At 51.3% G+C, this 19,059-nt stretch overlaps 7 protein-coding genes across 7 annotated transcripts; 2 read left to right on the top strand and 5 right to left on the bottom strand.

The window, feature by feature from the left end:
• Positions 1-76: 76 nt before the first annotated feature.
• Positions 77-1,185, bottom strand: PV05_06242 (uncharacterized protein). The gene has a single exon (XM_013458960.1). The coding sequence runs from the start codon at positions 1,140-1,142 to the stop codon at positions 180-182; it is 963 nt and encodes a 320-aa protein (XP_013314414.1). The 5' UTR covers positions 1,143-1,185; the 3' UTR covers positions 77-179.
• A 129-nt stretch (positions 1,186-1,314) lies between these two features.
• Positions 1,315-2,464, bottom strand: PV05_06241 (uncharacterized protein). Its single transcript, XM_013458959.1, has one exon. The coding sequence runs from the start codon at positions 2,357-2,359 to the stop codon at positions 1,469-1,471; it is 891 nt and encodes a 296-aa protein (XP_013314413.1). The 5' UTR covers positions 2,360-2,464; the 3' UTR covers positions 1,315-1,468.
• A 476-nt stretch (positions 2,465-2,940) lies between these two features.
• PV05_06240 (uncharacterized protein) lies at positions 2,941-4,303 on the bottom strand. The gene is made up of 3 exons (XM_013458958.1): positions 4,062-4,303; positions 3,929-4,011; positions 2,941-3,879 (listed from the first exon to the last, which is right to left on the bottom strand). The coding sequence occupies exons 1-3, from the start codon at positions 4,102-4,104 to the stop codon at positions 3,013-3,015; spliced, it is 993 nt and encodes a 330-aa protein (XP_013314412.1). The 5' UTR covers positions 4,105-4,303; the 3' UTR covers positions 2,941-3,012.
• Positions 4,304-5,420: 1,117 nt separating this feature from the next.
• Positions 5,421-6,538, top strand: PV05_06239 (uncharacterized protein; the record flags this gene model as incomplete). The annotated part of the gene is made up of 3 exons (XM_013458957.1): positions 5,421-5,857; positions 5,982-6,335; positions 6,391-6,538. 3 exons carry the CDS (start codon positions 5,421-5,423, stop codon positions 6,536-6,538), a joined length of 939 nt encoding a protein of 312 aa, XP_013314411.1.
• A 260-nt stretch (positions 6,539-6,798) lies between these two features.
• On the top strand, positions 6,799-10,025 carry PV05_06238 (uncharacterized protein). The gene is made up of 2 exons (XM_013458956.1): positions 6,799-7,030; positions 7,077-10,025. Exons 1-2 carry the CDS (start codon positions 6,935-6,937, stop codon positions 9,783-9,785), a joined length of 2,805 nt encoding a protein of 934 aa, XP_013314410.1. The 5' UTR covers positions 6,799-6,934; the 3' UTR covers positions 9,786-10,025.
• An 860-nt stretch (positions 10,026-10,885) lies between these two features.
• PV05_06237 (uncharacterized protein) lies at positions 10,886-12,499 on the bottom strand. The gene is made up of 3 exons (XM_013458955.1): positions 12,368-12,499; positions 11,914-12,312; positions 10,886-11,866 (listed from the first exon to the last, which is right to left on the bottom strand). Exons 2-3 carry the CDS (start codon positions 12,285-12,287, stop codon positions 11,200-11,202), a joined length of 1,041 nt encoding a protein of 346 aa, XP_013314409.1. The 5' UTR covers positions 12,288-12,312; positions 12,368-12,499; the 3' UTR covers positions 10,886-11,199.
• A 2,840-nt stretch (positions 12,500-15,339) lies between these two features.
• On the bottom strand, positions 15,340-16,791 carry PV05_06236 (uncharacterized protein). Its single transcript, XM_013458954.1, has 2 exons — positions 16,455-16,791; positions 15,340-16,366 (listed from the first exon to the last, which is right to left on the bottom strand). The coding sequence occupies exons 1-2, from the start codon at positions 16,563-16,565 to the stop codon at positions 15,701-15,703; spliced, it is 777 nt and encodes a 258-aa protein (XP_013314408.1). The 5' UTR covers positions 16,566-16,791; the 3' UTR covers positions 15,340-15,700.
• Between the last annotated feature and the right edge of the window lie 2,268 nt (positions 16,792-19,059).

Genomic DNA, 19,059 nt, shown 5'->3' with positions numbered 1-19,059 from the left:
ATGGTCTGACCGTACCCAACTCCATCTACAGTCTACGGCAGCCTTGGGGTCAGACACTACATTTCATACCCATCACCTTTGTTGGCCGCAATGCTCATCATCGAGTAATCCTATGCATAGGAAGACGTTTAGCTTCGCGGTACAGGTACAGTCTATGCTCAATCAATGCCCAGCTCTTGTCATTGATTGACGTGAGTCGACGCCAAGTTCCTGCCCATCTGTACAATGATCGCAGCGTCCCTCACCCTCTTCATGCCCATACACAACCCCATGGCGTACGCCCACATCCAGCAGTTTTCCTCCTGAGGCAAAGCATCCCAGTATTCCCAGCCCATGACACCCCCAAAATTAGGATATCTCTCAACCAACAAGCTGAGCACAGCGGCTGATAACTCCAACGGGACATAGCCACTCCCACCGTGTTTGGGATTTGTCAACATGCCAGCGACCACCTTTTCGGCAGGCCAGCCATTGCGCATAATCTCATCATAAGCGTCCGGTGTGTTCATTCCGCCCCATCCGTTGTAGAATTGTGCATTGTACCACGAGATACTCCTTCCCCTGGCCGCCTCCAGCAGTCGGTGGTCAAATCCTGACAAATGAGGTCGTCCTGCCATGAGAGCGGTTGCGACTGGTGCGAGGGTGATGATGAAATTTGGTCCGAAGTCGCTTTTCAGCCGATCAATCAGGTGGATAACTCCGGGCAGTGACATTGGCTCTTCAATGTCCAGATCCAGTCCGTCCAGCCCATATTTCCGTATCGTATCTCGCAGAGGGATATAGTACGCCTCAAAACGTGCGAGAGGTACGTCCGTCCTGCCCTCGCTGTAGTCCAGTCTCGCGAAACTTCCACGGGCGGCGCCACCTAGCATGCCCAAGACTTTAATGCCAGAGTCCTGCAGAACGACCACTTCATCCCAGAGCTGGGTATATCTCTCGTGATCTGGCGGATCATCGTTCAGTGTCAGATTTTCGGGATCCCAATTCACGTGGATAGCGGCAAGGATGACATGGGTGACACCGGAAGGGTTTGTAATGAGCGGAAGTAATGATACATATTCGCCGTTATGATGATATGTCTGAAAGTAGCAAACTATTCGGTGATTCCACGCGGTCACTGGAGCTGTAGGTATCGGTGGCATAGCTCCATCAAGGTTGTGCCTTTCAAAAGAGCGTACATGTACACGAGACGGAAGACATGGTCAAAACTCAGTGAGGTGCCTCGTTGGCGATGGCGACGATGGCGTCGGAAGAGCCGATGATTAGCCGAAGAGTACATCTCTTGATCTGCCGAGTACTTGACAACAAGGTGGACAGTCTTCATTGATTATCAAATGCTCTGCATATCCTTGTAATTCTGCTTGAGTCTGAGTGGTTCTCTGGCCAATGTGTTTGAGCACCGACAAGCGCGACCCAGGTCAGAAGAGAACTACCTACAACTGCCTGAAAGCCGCCTCCCCATCCTATCCTACTCGAAGTAATTAGCCTCCATGTCCGCATGCAGGCCAATCTGTTTAGGCTGCCATCCAAGTTCTCTCTGCGTCTTCTCGCTCGACGTAGGGTTATCAAACGCCATTGCGTGGGCGAAGAACCCCAGAACCGCGGCAGCTTCTCCTGGAGACATGCCCTCGACCGGAAGGCCCAGACGCTTCCCAATCAAAGTCATGGTATCTTTGACTGGAATCCCTTGTTCAGCGACAGCATGATAGATCCCGCCAGACGTGCCTTTCTCCATAGCAAGGCGGAGCAAAACAGCGGCATCTGTGCGGTGAACAGCTGGCCATCGAGCTGAACCGTCCCCAGTGTAGATCGCCCGGCCATTTTTACGCGCCATGTCAATGAAGATCTTCGCAAATCCTTTGTCGCCAGCACCATGTACCGTGGGTGAGAAGCGCACACTCATTCCACGGATGTTCTTCTCCTTTGACAAAGATTTGATCAGATCCTCGGACTTCCAGCGGTCGAAACCAGGGCTGCGCTCAATGTCGGCGTCCTCAGTGGCTAAAGCGCCCTTTGCTACCATAAGGGTTCCACTGGAGATGATCAGTGGCTTGCCGCTTCCCGCAATGGCTTCTGCCATCGCCTGTATAGCTGCGCGGTCCACAGCGGTGGAGTGAGCCATATTGCTGAAATCATGGATAAAGCCCAAGTGGATAATGGCGTCGGCATCCTTTGCACCACTCTTGAGACTGTCAATGTCCTCGAGATCTCCGCGATGAGGTTTAGCGCCGGCTTTGGCGACTGCATCTGCCGAAGCATCACTGCGAGCAAGACCGAGGACTTGATGACCGTGGTTGAGAAGTTCTTTGACGGTGGCTGTGCCAATGAAGCCCGCTGCTCCTGTGACGAATACGCGCATTTTGTTATGGGAAGTTTGCAAATAATAGACTTGAAGATACGCAGTCTCGATTGCTACCTGTATATGATAGTTGCAATGTCCAGAGATTCCATGACTCGAGCTTTTATAAACAACTGCTGCTGCACGATCCGGACATTAGCCAACATGTTCATTAAAGTAAAGTCCGCACACGGATCTAAGGCTCCAGTGTCTGTGAATAGCAAATGGGCTTTCAGTCTCAAGTAAAGTAGAATCCATTCATAAGGGATTCAGTGCTCTAATGGGCATGAAATCACGCATAATGGGAGATAGACGTCTCCTTTGCCGTTTTAGCGTCACTCTCTTGTTCGCAAAATACGAAGCGAGGTTAGCGCGAATCGGCATCCGGACAGATCTTTCCCCGGAGTAATGCTCCACAGACGTTTGGTTGGCGACGACTACACAGCAAGTGCTGAGCTCTACCCTGGTTGTGGAAACAGTACTGTGATACATCATCATCATGGATCCGCTCTCTTGTCAGTATCGACGCGGCACTATAACGGAGGCTTCGAGGATGCCCGCTTTACGGCCTAGCGTGACCGATTACTTTGGTACTCGATGAACTTGATGAACGGGTGTATATCTTTCGGGTGATCTAGCCTTGCGTAACAAAGGAAATGCTGGTACGACTGGTTTTACAGCTTGCTCTGAGGTTGAATACATTTTCGAGTACGCTCGATGGCTTCAAACGCCTCCTTCTCGATCCTTCGCAGAAGCTGCTCACATGTAGGGACATCGTGGATCAACCCGATGACTTGACCAGCCGTCCAGACTCCAAAGTCTTTGTCTCCATTGATGAAGACTTCGCGGCCCCGTTTTCCTGACACGTACGGGGCCACCTCCTCGAACTTTCCTGTTGGGCTCGTCTTTTCAATCTTGACAGCCTCTGAGGCCACTTTATTCTTGAACAGTCTCGACGTATTTCTCCAGCGTCTCAGGACAAGCTCAGTATCGTGTTCTGAGGCGTCAACAATGGCTTGCTTAATGTTGACATGGATTGGTGCTTCGACCGTGCACATGAATCTGGTTCCCATGTTGATACCTTCTGCACCCAAAGCCAGGGCGGCTGCAAGCCCCTGGCCATCCGCGAAACCGCCTGAAGCAATGAAGGGGACGTTGAGCGATTGCCTTGCCCTTGAGAGTAGGATGAAGTTTGTGATGTCTGATTCACCCACGTGGCCTGCGCATTCGAAACCATCGATTGAGAGAAAGTCGACACCCAGCTTGACCGCTGACTGGGCGTGTCTGATTGTAGTGCATTTGTGTAGAATGATGACGCCTGACTTTTTCAACAATTTGATGACCGGACCAGGAGAGTTCCCGGCCGTCTCCACTATTTTTATCCCTTCGTCAATGCATACTTGGGCATATTCGCCATAGGGAGGAGCGTTCATTGTAGGGAGGAGGGTGATGTTGACTGCGAATGGGTTCTTGGTCATGGTTCTGCATCTTCTGATCTCCTTGCGCAGATCCTCGGGCGTGGGTTGCGTGAGGGCGGTGAGCTGTAGGAGGTCAGTAACGCCCTGCGAAGAGTTGAGACCAGGTACTTACAATGCCTAAGCCACCAGCATTCGACACAGCTGATGCCATTTCAGCATACCCGACCCATTGCATACCTCCTTGCACGACCGGCACTGAATAGTCGTCAGAAAGCCATTCACCACACTGGCGACGTCCTGCGTACCTTTGATGCCCAGCCGGCGGGTGAGTTCTGTATTAAAGACCATCTTTGCCGAAGCGAGCGCAGTTGTATGTCTAGATACGGATAAGTAATTGTCTAATAAACAGAAGGACGCCGACAACGATTCGAGGGAAGTCAGAGAATGCAGGAGGCAGAAAAAGTCTCAAGGATCATCTATAGCAGATTCTCAACATCCGTACGATCACCCAGATCCTTTATTGACCCGAGGTGCTTACAGACACATGGAGATGGTCAATCGTGGAGAGACCCATTTGATCCGCGTACCGAGGTACAATCACATCACCCACGGCTGCGCTTTTGAATTACTTGATCACTCATCTTGTTGAGGCCGCTATTTGGAGTATGTTTTAGAATGTCCAGGTATAAAGAACTCAAGGAATCCCGTCAAGATGAACAGTTCAATCGAGACATTTTGTGTCAACCCGTACTCTCACCATCCTGGCCGCCTCCAGTGCTATTGACTTCAACAACCTTAAGCCCGCAAAAAAGGTTGTTCCGATCCGGGGGTTTTCATGTGCAATGGCACGAATGGTCACAATGGTCCTACTTCGTCGATTTCTGGAACGAGTTGTTCGCGATGCCGGTGAGAAATGCTCCTCCACTGTCATTATCTTTAAGCTCGTAACGGGACAAGGCCTCTCGATTGATGAAAAGACTATGGTATTGGCATCGCGAGCTTACGGCGAGGCTGCGGCCGTAAGACGCACTTGCTACTCGCAGAAGACGCCGGAATTGGGATAGCGCATTCTGGAGTCATCGCTTGGCTTTTGTCCTTTCGGGTGACACAGCGTTTCAATGTTCCAGTTCACCATCCGTGACCATCTAGGTGCCATCGAGCTTTGATATGCAGTATTCTAGGAGACCCAGAGTATTGCTGATTGGCCTCTGATTTCTTTGAGCTCGGGCAGGTAGGCTTGTCGATTGGTATGATCCAGGCTCTTCCAGGATCTCAACACGGCTTTTGTTCTACTTCGCGTTGTCAAGTAGTCATGATGTTGTCCGTTGAAAAACCACTTGGCCCAAAGCGTTCTTTTGCGCGAGCTGCCAACCTCAAAGTATTGGTATGAAGGCTGTTCAGCCTATCATGCTCATACTATCCCTTTTCTACTCCTTGGCCATGTGGCTATACATTGCCCATGCCAACCTTTACCATGTTTCATCTCATTGCACTGATCAGATGAAGAACTCCGCCATCGCAGCCTCTTCGTCTATATCTATCACCTTCTCCCCGTCCTTTCTCAGTTGTTCCACCCAAGAAGCAATTCGCCCAGAAGTATCAGTAAAGACTGAATCAATCTTCGTACTACCTCTTACTCTCAGCCACTGATATCAGCATCAAATATGGCTGTCGACCCATCTCATGTCAACCCTCTCCACTGCGATTCTGTCTCCGAAGCATGCCCAGTGAAGGCTTCCATCTATGGCTATTATCCTATTCTTGCCTGCAATGCCTTCTTTGCGGCATTGTTTGGCATCTGCTTCATCATCAACATCGGCATGGGCTGGCGTTATCGCACTTGGAGCTACATGTTTGCGATGGGTCTTGCCTGTGTCGCGGCTACTGTCGGTTACATTGGTCGATGTATCATGCACAAGAATCCTTTTGACGACGTCGGATTCGAAATGCAAATCTGTTGCCTCACTTTTTCACCTGCCCTGAATTCGGCGGCTCTGTACCTCATTCTGAAGCATCTAGTCTTGCAGTTTGGTCGAGACTGGTCAAGAATCCGGCCCAAGTACTACACGTGGGCTTTCATCTCGGCGGATATATCAGCTCTGTAAGTCTTCTTCCCAGAAAGCGAGCCGATCGCTTGGTCCGCGGGCCCTGCCTCGAAACCCTGGGCCTGAGGCTTCTCATGCAGCATGTATTGAACGATGAGGCTGACCAGATACGTACTCCAGCATCTTGCAAGCGGCAGGTGGAGGTATTGCAGCTACATCAGGAGACAACGAAAGCCTCCGAAACGTCGGAGACCGCCTTATGATCACCGGTATCTCATGGCAGGTCCTGACGCTTCTCCTCTTTGCCAGCGCTACTGCCGACTACGCGATACGACGCTTCAGATCATCTGAGCCGCTATCTCCCTCCGCTCAACCTCTTCTGCGTGACACGAAATTTCGAATATTTCTAGCTTCTATCATCGTCGCATTTCTTGCAATATTTGTTCGGTGCGTCTACCGGATCGGAGAGATGGCTGGCGGTTGGCGCAACCCTATCATGCAGGATCAGACATTGTTTATCGGCGCAGAGAGTTGGTGAGCTATTCCTCAATTCCCCTAACACATACCGCCAGACTAACTTTGTTGACAGTATGGTCGGCCTTGCCACGATACTTCAAACACTCATCCACCCCGGAATCTTCTTCCCGGCGCTTGCAACCTATAGAGAAAGAAAGAAGATGAGACCAGAAATGGAAGGCAGTGGCAGCTCGGTTGAGAAGCCCACTAGTTCGGTTTAAATTACGGCGTATAACTTGAAGTCGTCTGGTTTAACAGTTCTTGATCATAGCAGTCCTCTGCACACATTAGCCTGCGATGGATAGAAACTCATAGATAATAAAAGGTGAACCTCTGCAGAAGCCAAGTCAAATGCAATGAAGGAGGCTGAACAAGTCAACGTCAATGTCATGACAAGGCTGAGGGTTCCATCTCCATCTCCATCTCCACTTGGCAAACGCGGGCGCAGCATCGTCACTTCTCGCGCTCTGCCCTGGAGACCCTTTTACTGAACGTAGCACAATCAACATCGACACAGACACACTCTCGTTGACCACTTTGCATGTCACCGTGTACCATCCCCAATATCGCGGCTGCTCGCCATTCCTTGATCGACTTTGCAATGCCTGGCCTGCGCCATGGGTGCATCAGAGTCCAAACTAGTGTTCAAGCAGGGGATCTTCAGATTATCAGAGGAGAGAAATATTCCCGCCAATGACCCATACTGGACAGGTGTAAGCTCTCCAGGCGGTATGATGGCCAATGGACTGACATTGGCAGTTCTGGGAATTACCTGAGTCGGTCGAAGATGTCTTCAGTCTCTTCTCCCATAGCGACATCCGCAGAACCCGAGATTCGGCCCTCGAAAACATCGAAACCCTCATACTAGCAGTGACCTCGCGCCTCAATGTGTTAAAGAATCATCCTTCCTTTCCGGATCCAGACCTCGCCCCGGAGCGAGATGCGTTGAACTGCATACGAGTCCTCACCAGATTGTTACCCTACGTATACGAGGCGGACCCATTGGCAGAATGGGAAGAGAGATTCTTCTGGGGCATGCGCCGTCGTCGGACACGAGCCGCCCAGGTTGCGGGTGAGCTGCTATTTGACGACAACCGACGTGATGAGACTGAGGAGATAGACGGTCAAGAGCAGGACTTCGAGGAGGCTAAGCCTCTCGCCGAGGAATTGATTGATACGTTGATCGATCTCCTATTCTATGCTGGATTCACGATACCTCACTTGCCCGATGCTAAGAGCAAGGTCACATACGCTATCTGGCAGAGCGGCGTCGGTTGCAAAACGTCTTTACCAACCAATAAGGAGCTCGAGGGCAACAGATGTGAGGTTTTGCGACTGCTATTGACTCTGACCAGCAAGGCCATGTACTTGCCTTCCACTTCTCTTCCTGTTCAAGGTGTCAGAGCTATCACGTACATTGCAACTTGCCCTGACAAGCAAATCGTTCTGTCAGTCCTGTGTTCGCTGGTCAACACAACCATCAAATCAAACACCACTTCCTGGCGACTACCTTACGACCATGTGGTCCGCAGAGATTCGAAACAGACGCTCGTTATATACAGCCTACAATTCCTCCTTGTTCTTCTCCTCTACCCGGTACCCGAAGGTGGAAATTCTCCAACATCGAAGAATTTCTACCGTCACTATCTCGGCCGTTTGCATAGACCAGAAGACTTTCAGTTCCTAGCTGATGGCATGACACGCGTTCTGAGCCAGCCAATGCAAGCCACAACCTCATACCTTCCTGGCAGCCAAAAGTCAGTCAAATGGGCTCCGGAGATGATAATGTTGTTCTGGGAAGTGCTCCAATGCAACAAGCGATTCCGGCCTTTTATCATCGAATCGAATAGGGCTCACGACTTTGTTGTTCTCATGCTCTTCTATGCCATTGAACACAAAACGGACCCTACCAAGCAGGGGATCGTGCGAATGTGTGTTTTCGTTCTTCAGACCATGAGCGTGGAATCGCCTTTTGGGAACAACCTCAACAAGAAGTTCGAAGGACAAGAAACGTTGCCACCATCCATTCGCCTATCCAACTTCAGGGGCACTTATGCTGACTTCCTCATCATATCCATCCACACCCTTATTACCACCAGTAAGGGGAAGCTTGAAGCCATATATCCCGCTTTGCTGGCCATCATCAACAACATGGCTGCCTACGTGCAGAATCTGTCTCTGGCGGCTAGCAGTCGACTTCTGTCGCTGCTGACTTCAATGTCCAGCCCGAGCTTTGTTCTAGCTAACGAGAGCAATCATACTTTACTTCAGGCTCTGCTGGAAGCGATCACCACGATGATCGAGCATCAATATGCGTCCAATTCCAATCTAATATACGCTGTATGGCGGTCGAGAAAAAGGATCGAAGCGCTGCGGGCCTTTACCCTCGAAGGAGGCCAAGCGGAAATCGAACGGGCGGCTCAACGACGCAAAGAGAATGCCCCATCAGATATGAGCAACAATCCTTCCAGATCGTCCACCATGGTTGACATGGCTACTCACACTCACAATGGTCCAATGTCACCAACTCGTGACACCGGTGTCGACGGGACATTTGCCATTGGCGACTCAGACGATTCGGAACATGAAGACGCGCCCACTCCGTCGCAGTCCACACACTCGATGCGCACATCGAGAACACCGTCCATAGCATCATCGTCGGCGTTTGACGACCATGTCCCCATACAATTATCTGGCATGTCTGAGAAGGCACGGGGTAAAATGCCTGCCGGAGCTTCGACGTTTTCTCGACAAAACAGCACCACCAGCCTGTCTGCCTCATCAAACTATACAGGCCATCGCGGGTCGTTCACGCCGACGACCGAATGGCTCGAAACCTGGCTTCCCGACCTGCCACTGCATACGTTGTTGACTGTGATCAAAGTCCTCTCGACGCATCCGTTGGCCTCTACCAATCTGAATAGTTCGAGCGGGTCCTCAAACTCACATTCGAACCCTCCATCGCGCCGACCAAGTCTCGGCAGCGACGAGACCACCATCACTGACTTCCGCGCCCAAATTCCCGCAACGGCGAACCATCCTGCAATTTCCGCAATATTAGCATCCCCGAGCCCGATCAGAGTGCATCTGTTTGAATGGTCCCCGCTCTCCCTAGGCTGGTACATGAGCGTGCTGTGGAGTCTGATCTTCACGGCGGAAATGACAATTGCACCTGCTTCCTCAACGGCTGCGACGTTGACTGGTGCAGGCTCGGTTGCGGCACCCGTGGGTGTATGGAACGGGACAAATGTCAAGCTCTTCCAGGTCGCGACAGAAGGACGAAGGGAAGGACCGAGTCTTTCGCAGCCTAGAGGAGCTGTGGACGCGGTTGGATCGCGGCTTGTGCAGGGCGTGCAAGGGTTGAATCTGGGTGGATTGGTCGGACGCGTGGGTGCCGCAGGAAGGAGTGTGAGTTATCAAGGGTCGACTGGGAATGGGCACCAGGGTGTAAGGACGAGAGAGGTGTGATGGACCACAGATGTCTGCTACCCCTGTACTCGGGTTGGTATGGGCGTGGGGAGGAGGAGACTGCACGCATGCGATATTACTCGGCCTTAATGACTGGACGTGGGCGTTCTATTGATATTGGCGTAATTTTCATGGCAGCAAGCGAAGCATAGGACTCAGGGACTTTGGGGAGCATAGACTTCTCTTGTAGCGCCAACGGTGCCCATGGATTCAAAATTACCACTAAATGCAGTATTTGACACGAGTCCTGCGTCTTTGTCTACACGAAATGCACATGTAGGGAGTTGGACCCGCACTACTGGAGCGCTGTTTACAAGTACGGATATTCCCTTGCCGATGCTCAAGAATCCCTCAGCTTGGCACCCTCGCCCGCCAAGATTAAGTGATGTCATATACTCCAATTCGGTATTCGAGATTGCCTAATCAGGAAAATCAGCTCTTTTTCGATCAGCCGACAACGCACGAAGGTTGGTATATAATCTATTTTCCGACTCTCGCTTTCTCTTTTGTATTGTATCCGTCGCCCCCCAGTCGGGTCGCGACTGGCCCTTTTAGGAGCGCCTTTGTCTTTTGTCTTTGTCTTTGGGTTTTGGTTTTTTTTCCGCTGCTCTCGTCTCTCTGCGCCATGGCCTTTTCCAGGACTCGCAGGCAAGGCAAAAGGGAGGCTGGACAGGCTGGTGTGATGAGAAATCGAATCGTCATTCCGCGTTGACTAGTACTACTACTACTACTACTGTACGGACAGTTACTTTCACCTCGTGCGTAACTGCGTCTCAAGGTCGAAGCGCGTACCTAGATAGGTAGCGAACACGTTGCTAGCGATAGTGAGATCGACCTGGAAAGACATTCAGAATAGATTCAGATTTTCTCCAGGCTGGACGGGACAGGGACAGGGACAGAAGCGCTTGATACTTCACAACACGAACGTGAAGACGTTCCGATTCAATTGCCCGGTCGAGCGAGCCCAGATGGATGGGCATGGCATCGTTCAATTTCTTGCGAATAGCCAGAAAATGAAACGGATATCGTCCCGGTCAAGAGTTGCTTGTGGACGAAATCAAGTCAAAGTCGACACAAATAAGTCTGGTTCTCACGTCTGTTCTGAATCGACATTCGGTGTGTTACAATCTTCTCTGGAAGGTCTAGCAAGGACTATGCCCGTCGGACAGTAATGCGGCTCTATCTAGTATACGGTCCTGCCTGCTGTTTCTGGCCGTTCTGATAGAGAAGTCCATTGTTCTCTATTTCTCGATGTTGACTAGAGATTTCGCCCTGCCTGTGGCATCGGCCTGGGAGGATTCTTGTTAGGATCATCCCAATGGCGGAAAACCTCACATGAAGCCCCGTCCTCGTAGAAAAGAACTCCGAGGCTAGAATGCTGGATATGCAAGAAACAAGAAGTACAAATGCAAGATCAGAAACCATAAGACTCGCTCTTCGGTAATTTCCTGCCTTTATCGTATAACCACTTGTAATTCAGCCCCGGCACGATCTGTGGACTCTTAGTCCCTGGAGTCGGTGATGTTGGCTCAATGCTTTCTCGTCTTGCCCGATCCCGCAAGCTCTGTGAACGACCTAGGCCCGAACCAGTGCTGGTTCCGAACGATGAGGGACCGGTGGTGCCGAAGTCGAGGTCGGGAATATATGAGGACTGATTGACTGCTTTATGGAACAACGGGCTGGCTGTGGGCGATGGGGAGAGGCCTAGTGCGTGACGTGGGGCGGACAGTGGCGAGGAGGAATAGTTTGCGGATATGCTGCGCCGACCGGTGGATGTCAAACCATAGCCATTCCGCGAGCCACCTGAAAAGGAGCCGGACGAGCGTCGATAGCGTGGGGGTGTGATGTAGGAGCCTGCTGGGCTGGGTGATGGTTCGACCGAAGGATCAAGGCCCAAGAGTGAGCGTTGAGATGGTGTCAAGGGGATGTCAGCTATCTGATCTTTCTTTGCGATGTAAGGTATGGCTGGGCGTAGCAGGAGAATCATGTTGGCCGATAAGAGTAGCCGCAGAATCGTGAGTATGGTAGAAGAAATGTCACGGGCGTCTGCAACGCCGGCGGCTCGAAGGATCGGAGTCATGCTGCATGCTGTCAGTCATAGAAAGGTACCTGCGAGGTTGTCACATACGTGCTGCAGAATGCATTGCTAAACATGAATGAGAGCAGCAGAGCCGCAGCGTTGGTCACTGCTCCTTTCACGCGTCTGTCTGAGAGGGAGGCTGCAGAGTTCCGAGCAAGAATTTCCGTGATTTGGGGATGTCTGAAATTTCCTGGTGATGCAGTGGGCGTAGAAAAATCTGTGGATCTGGTTGCTGACTTGGAGGGTGTCAATCGCAGCTCCTGCGCCTTTGCCTTGAGATACCCTGTAGTGCTGGCCACTTCGCTGGTCACGACATTTTGAGTGCTCTGGAGAGCCGAACCGACATTTTGGGCGCTTTGAAGGGCGGAGTCGGTTGCTGACCTGACAGAAGAAGGTACGAGAGAAGTCGCCGTCGTCGACATGGTGGAAGAGGATGGGGTAAACAAACTAAGTCGATCATTCAGTGTGAATCCTGCAGCAACGGGAGTATGCTTGGACTTACCAGAGCCGAGAAAAAGAGCAGCACTTACCTGATAATGTTCGAGAACGCTGCTAGTCCTTCATGATTGCGTAAATGTTGAGGTGTTCCCGTTTTGCGCAGTCCAGAAGGGCGAGTGAAAGCAAGGCTTTGTTGATGTCCAGTAGCAGTTACACCGAGAAATTGCATTTCGAATGACTCCAATAATTACAGGGCTCGAGGGCTTACACGACTTTAGCCGCTGGTTGGCCGCGTCCAGCAATTGTCTGACCGGTCTCGCTATTGCGGCTTGTCAAATTCAAACATATTACAACCACCAGGGAGGGTGTTAGTACTATGTGACATTTTCTTAAGCCCAGTAACGCTTTACCGAATGATGAAACTTGGTCAGTATATTTCAATGGGTGCTGGCCAAGTATGCGCAAGGCCGAAGGCATGGGTCCGGTCAGGCCTCAATGCAACCGCCTGGGCAGCGATTCGCCTGCTCATTAGGTGATCAATTTGGAGACACTTTCTGAACCACACGCTTTTACGATCATCTTATATGGAACTATACAGGCTAGAATGGCCAAGAGGAAGATCGTACGTCCCAAAAGGGTGGGTGCCTTCTCGAATGGTGTCTCTCTGTGACGGCCGCGGCCACTGAAGCGCCAGCATAGACTCAAGAACAATGCTGCAATTTTCCGACCTCTAGGACGACCTCCACCATAGAACTTTGGAAGGAACGATTGGGACTGACAAGGTCAGGCGCGGTGTGATGGCTTTCTCGGTTGCTACATCAGCACTGCCGCTACATCGGTCGTTTTAGCACTGCATCAACCATGGGCTGCAACGTGTCTAACGATGAGGGGTTCTGAGACTTGAGGGGGTACAAAAAGGAAGAGGATGCTTGCTCTGGATGAAGACTGCTCATTGAACAACAAGCCTCATTGCCACGGGCCACCTCAATCCGCAAACCGCAAACATTGATAATATTGGCCGCTCTGCCAGCAGACGGCTAGTCTGAGGAGCTTGAGAAACATTGTCTCGAAGTGAAGGCAACGGAAAGGATTTCAACGTGTATAAAGTCCAATATCGCCTTGCAGTGCAGGACCCCGATATGCCTCAGCCAAGATATCACACTGTGGTGAGTGCCACGATCTCATTTCCCACAAACTCTTATATTGCAGCCCTGGCTTATGAAGCTCAGTTGGAGCCAGGTTTTATATCTCCTCCGTCCCACTGAATCACTACCTCCCGGTCTAAGAAGCTCTTGGCTGACGGATAACTAGATCTTTGTGGAAATGAAGGGCGACAAGAGCGGCTACATCCACCACGTCATTGGAGACCTGGTGATGGGTATGAGATACGAGAAAAAGCCAGGACGCCAGCCGGAGCAATCACAGAACTTCCATTCCAAACAGCTTCTGGGAAGGATCAGAGAGAGTGACTACTCTCGGTTTGACCAAATTTGTGCCCAACAGCCTGCGCCAGGTTGACAGAAGAAGTTCAATCCAAACACCATGAGGACGGAGCCCATTAAGCCAAATGGTGATTTTTATCAGCCCGGAGAGCCACGTCTGGGACTGATCAAATGTACCGAGTGGACTGTGGAACGAGTAATTCCAGCGCTGCAGAGAGAAGGAATTCTGGTAGGGTAGGAATATGTACGGTATCGGAGCAGACTGGTAAAGATTAGTACTTTAGGAGGATCAGGCAGGAGGTTCTAGGTCAGCGTGCTGTTACAAAAGTATCACAGAGAAGGTCCGGTTAACGTCGGGTGTCTAGAAGGCGTAGCTTATAGCAAAAGTTAATAGAAAATGTCATGATATATTGGCATGACCATCATAGTCTCAACAGGAAAAGGATCGAGGCATATCTCGACCATTTGTGGCCAGTCATCGTCCCAGAAAAAGCCGGTGTAGCAGAAGAAGTACTCGAAGTAGTTAGGGTACCAGCCTGCGTTCTCCCAATCAAGGATGGTTATACTGAAGTCTTGATTGCCTGGGAGCTTCGAGCTTGTCCTTTCGACTATAATGTTCTTTTTCTGTATGTCTCCATGCGTAAAAGTAGGTTGATGGCCTGTAAGGGATTCAGGAAGATGTTTCCTGAGCCATTCTACTCGAGACGTATGTCGATTATTGTCAGCATGGATTTGACGGAGTTTCTCCACCAAGCCTAGGTAGAACTCCTTTTCGGATGCGAAGGGACCGTTGACCTCCTGTTGAGGTTCCGGGGTCCAAAAAAGAAAATATGGGAGTGGCCCATGGTCGACGCTCCCGTAAAATGAAGGCGAGGGCGGCGGCAGAGATCTCATATCGTCAAGAATCGCTCTCAGCTTGCTAAGAATCTCCCCTCGCTCGTACGGTTGAAGGCTTGGCCAAAGACATTCAAGAGTGTGTCCAGGGACATATTGCATCAGCAAGTACGCGTTTTGTTCGTCTTCATATAGAGCGTATACTAATGGTATCGGCGTAGTGAGATTCTGATTGACGAAGAGCATATTGAGTCCTTCTTGAACAAGAGCTCTCGTCTGTGGGCCATATTTAGCCACAAAATGGTCCCCAACCCGAACGACTTTGGATGATCCTGCCACGAGAGTACAGCGCGCGTTCTCGATATCAGTTATGGTAGGGAGGGGAGCAGGCAGGACGGAAGAGGAGCAATAGTATGGTAGGGTGGGCGCCTTCCACATTCTAGTTGGATATTGGGTGTGAGTCGGAAGAAGAAGAGTAGAGGTGAGAAGAGGTGGAAGAGGTGGAAGAGGCCGAGGTGCTGTATCGAAGAAGACGCAAAGTTTGGCTCAATTGAAGGAAAGCATAGTACTTGAACCTCACAGTTTCAGCCTTATTGGAGATGCTCGGGACTGAGAGTGTAGTCAAAGAGAAAGTCGGTCTCGCAGCAACTATCTTGGAGCGCAGTTGTGCTATCTGTCAAGACAGTTGAGCTTCAGTACTTGCTTCCGGCCTTGAGGTGACCACCGTACTACGCCCAGCCTTGCCAGCCACCCCAGCTTGATAGTTCAAGGTTCTTGGGCAACTCAGAGTCATATTCGTAGGGTCTTTATCACAACACGAAAATCCTCGATATCCACATGTCCCGAGTCTCTGAGAGCACTTGCTCGGTCATGGTCAATGTGTGACAGGACGGTTGTGGGTACTTTGCACTGTATAATACACTGACGTGGATCACTTTCAGGACCGTCCCTTGTATGTTTCCTCTAGGTGATGCGAACGGTTCGAGAACCGCCACAATATGTTGAGCAGGGCGACACAGAACCCACGAAGTCCATGCCGTCAGCCAACCCGTAGCTGACACATCCATGATAGCTTGTTCCTGTAAAAATTCCAACAGGTAAATCTTTGCCTTGCCCTTGTATCAAGGCCTTGAAACCCCACTCTTCCACGCCCGTTCGAATACCCCCCTCAATCTCACAGCCTCGCCCTGGTCGCGTATCCGCTGCTCCAAGAAACCCTGCAAATCGTTCCAAAACTCATCCGTCTGTAGCACACTCTCGCCACTCGCTTGGCCAGGTTGTACTGGCGCTCCTGACTCAGCCTGCTGCGTCTCCACTCCCTCCATGGGTGTCGGTTTGCTCTCCGCTTCAACAGCAGCCTTCTCGCTCCCTGGCGCGCCTGCCATTTCCGCAGGCGGCACCTGAAGCTGAGGCGGCGGGTCGGGCGCACCACCCATGATCATCACGCCGAGCTCGATATTTCCTTTGGCCTCTTTGTCGTCTAGCGCTTCCGCGACGGTCTTCTTCGAAGGCGGAATGGGTTTCTTGTTCAGCAATAGTTTTATCTTCTCGATCTGTACGACGCCGGAACCGCCCAGGTGTGATTGGATCTGCTCCTTCAGACTTTGGACTGTGGTACTACTTGGATCAATCTGGGGCAAGGTGAGAGTCATGTTCGGGTTCCTTGCGGATTTGAGGGTGAGGGAGACGGTTGGTTTCGCCGATTCGGAGCCTGGCGCGGGCGCGGGTGCAGGCTTCGTTTTGGGTGGCAGAGGGTGTGGTGGGCAGGAGAGTTTGGGCAACGTATACTGTTCATCTCCTCATCAGTATCGTGGCGTCCGTAATGGAAGGTGGAAGGTTTGTACGGGGCTGGTGAATGAGGGCGAGGCGACTTACAGGGATCCGCATCTGGTATGTTTTTGGGTCGAAGACATGGTCTGCTTGGTACTTTGTAGACTTGTTGTCGAGAGAGGTGAGGAACTGTTTGGCGAATTGTAGGTCGCCCATGTCTGCTAAAGAGCGAGCTCGTCGCTCGGCTTCGAGGCGTTGCAGAGCGTGCTGGAATGCGAAGGCTGCCAGATTGAGAAGCGAGTCAGGATGCGTTGGTTGAAGAGATGAGTGGTTCGAGGTACCAGGAGCTTCTGGTCAGGACGGTAGTTGCGGCAGTATGCTTGACAGGGTCTGTTCCAGGATACGGAGTTGTTCAACAGTTGGACAGTGTGGATGCTGAAACATGAAAGATGGTGGAGTTGAGACGGGCACCATGCACTGACATCACTTTATTAGGCGCAGCGAGGCAGCTACCCCGGAACGAGGATGACGCCGCCCTAACTTACGCTCTACAGATGCATCTCACATAGGAGGAATGAACGTATCTTAACTCACGAATGAACACCCGTACTGAGCACACCAGAGCAACGTGGTGTCTTTCAAAGCATCAGTCCTACTCAAATGTTCCATGAAGGCCCAAGACTGCATTTTCTTAATGTCACTGATGCTATTGTCCGATCATTGAAGCTGAACGGACTTCCCAGGTGATTTGCTCACTGTATGATGAATACAATCTTCTTGCACCAGACTATGTAGGTACTAGTGCTCAGCCTGTCGCTGATAAATTTCCCCCTGTAACGAGATGATCCAGTACAACTACTCGAGTATATATGCCATACCTATGCTTCATCCTCCAAACTTACCTGCAGCAAGGCCACATCTCTGCGCCCAGGGCATCGATCCAGTCTCAACGATCTACCACACCTTCTCAGACATCCGGAAACCTCACAAGCCATTGAAGTCCATGGACGCACTTCTGCTTTATCGGCGATAGACACGCTCTACACCTGCTTACGATTTAACCACATGCCCTGACCACAAGCAGCAATCGAAGACATCCCAAGACGGTGCGGTGCGGTGCAGTGCAATCTGCCAGTTGATCCTGGACAGACCACCTCGGCCGAAGCAAAACTAGGGAGGCAATGCTTCGCTCTGGCATACCAAGAGTTACTAGTATTCTGCCACTTGCACGCTCTCCGTATGAACCCGAGACCGTCACTCACCCGGGAGAGAGAGGCACTTATCCCGCGACCCCGGAGACAAGCAGCTGTCCGATTCGACAGCACAGCAGGCCAAGCAGGCCAATCGACAAAGCTCACCAGACAGCTCTGTCCTCTGGGCATACATGGGTGGCTCCCCCGTCTGTGATCGGCGCGACCAAGTCTGGACATGCACGTAAGTACTAGTTAGTACGCTGTGGTTCTGTCCACCCACGCCATTCGGCGCTGTTGGCCATACGCTTCGTCTCGGCTCCAGGGTATTGCCGCAGACGACGGATCGACGGACCGCAGCTCCACGTTATCCTGGCTGGAACCCTTTCGCCGTCCACACTGACCCTGGTGTGGGTGTCGTGCCAACATCTGGCGATTGGGTACCGGACGACTAACGTTAGTTCAACCAAACCCGCAGCGAAGCCGTGCCGCGGGAAGCGCCAGGGTCACTACTAGTATTTTTGTTGCTGCATTTTCTTTCCCCTGCAGGCTCGCCACGATGTCGTACTTGAAGATCAGGACGCTACTAGCAAGCGACGACATCTGGCTAGATCTTCCGTAGCCTCGTCTGTCTGTCTCTAGGTAAAGTCCTTGACAGCGGGTACACGGTTCTATCGGGGCTGTATCATTGTCATTTCGACGGAGTGGTTTATGCCAGCTTGGTATCAGAGGCCACTGCTTCCACGACTAGGTCTGTCTTCGAGAGCGCCGACACCGACGTGGGTTCGACTGTGCCTCATCACCTCGTCGCCTTTTTCACTTCACCAGTAGCGTATTGTAAGGAGAACAGGGGAGATCTTTCCTTGAATTTAGACATGAAATGCTGATCTTGATCGTTCAGACTGGCTTATATAGTATGCTAGTAAGGCGGTCTTTCGTCCCCGTCATGACTTTAATCAAACAATCCATTCATCACTGACTGAAACTGACGGCCAAACAATGCACGCGAAAACTTTCAAATACATGCAAAACGACGAATCTCCTCGCAAAATTAGCCTCACTGCAGAGATAAACGATCCTCAAACCCCGGCCAGTCTTCCATCTGTGTCATAAAAACGATCATTCATACCCATCAAGCCCAACTGTCTATCCGTGACCTGTGGAATCTCTTGACTGGAGGAACAGATCGGTGTACTAGTAAATGTGAAGGCATCGAATGCGCCAAAGTTGTCCCAGCTACTGGCCTTGCCATCCACTGTCATGTTGGTCGTATCTCGAGACGAATGGATCGTACGTATCTCGGCATTGAGCTCTGCTATATGTGCCTGAAGCCGTACCAAGACGTCGCGTTGTTGTGCGTAAGATTTTTAAAAGGTATTATGTGCGGCCGTCAACGCCCCAAACTGCCGCATCAGGCCTTTGATGTGCTTTTCTTTGCGCTCGTGAAAAGCTCGCTGAGAAGCGCGATTCTGAGCACGTCGGCTCTACAACAACAGAACTGGCTCAGTGTCTCTTCCTCG

This window comes from Exophiala xenobiotica (assembly GCF_000835505.1).
Source record: "Exophiala xenobiotica strain CBS 118157 unplaced genomic scaffold supercont1.4, whole genome shotgun sequence".
Classification (NCBI taxonomy): domain Eukaryota; kingdom Fungi; phylum Ascomycota; class Eurotiomycetes; order Chaetothyriales; family Herpotrichiellaceae; genus Exophiala; species Exophiala xenobiotica.
This window is presented reverse-complemented; position numbering and strand designations above follow the sequence as displayed.

What these genes read in the sequence shown, in the direction of transcription:
- PV05_06242 (XM_013458960.1), bottom strand. Translation starts at nt 1,142, where the DNA reads ATGCCACCGATACCTACAGCTCCAGTGACCGCGTGGAATCACCGAATA.
- PV05_06241 (XM_013458959.1), bottom strand. Translation starts at nt 2,359, where the DNA reads ATGCGCGTATTCGTCACAGGAGCAGCGGGCTTCATTGGCACAGCCACC.
- PV05_06240 (XM_013458958.1), bottom strand. Translation starts at nt 4,104, where the DNA reads ATGGTCTTTAATACAGAACTCACCCGCCGGCTGGGCATCAAAG. An exon ending in CCGCCGGCTGGGCATCAAAG is followed by an intron (nt 4,012 to 4,061) that starts GTACGCAGGACG and finishes ACGACTATTCAG; the next exon opens with TGCCGGTCGTGCAAGGAGGT. An exon ending in ATGCTGGTGGCTTAGGCATT is followed by an intron (nt 3,880 to 3,928) that starts GTAAGTACCTGG and finishes GACCTCCTACAG; the next exon opens with CTCACCGCCCTCACGCAACC.
- PV05_06238 (XM_013458956.1), top strand. Translation starts at nt 6,935, where the DNA reads ATGGGTGCATCAGAGTCCAAACTAGTGTTCAAGCAGGGGATCTTCAGA. An exon ending in ATGACCCATACTGGACAGGT is followed by an intron (nt 7,031 to 7,076) that starts GTAAGCTCTCCA and finishes TGACATTGGCAG; the next exon opens with TTCTGGGAATTACCTGAGTC.
- PV05_06237 (XM_013458955.1), bottom strand. Translation starts at nt 12,287, where the DNA reads ATGTCGACGACGGCGACTTCTCTCGTACCTTCTTCTGTCAGGTCAGCA. An exon ending in AGCAATGCATTCTGCAGCAC is followed by an intron (nt 11,867 to 11,913) that starts GTATGTGACAAC and finishes GACAGCATGCAG; the next exon opens with CATGACTCCGATCCTTCGAG.
- PV05_06236 (XM_013458954.1), bottom strand. Translation starts at nt 16,565, where the DNA reads ATGGGCGACCTACAATTCGCCAAACAGTTCCTCACCTCTCTCGACAAC. An exon ending in CATACCAGATGCGGATCCCT is followed by an intron (nt 16,367 to 16,454) that starts GTAAGTCGCCTC and finishes GGAGATGAACAG; the next exon opens with TATACGTTGCCCAAACTCTC.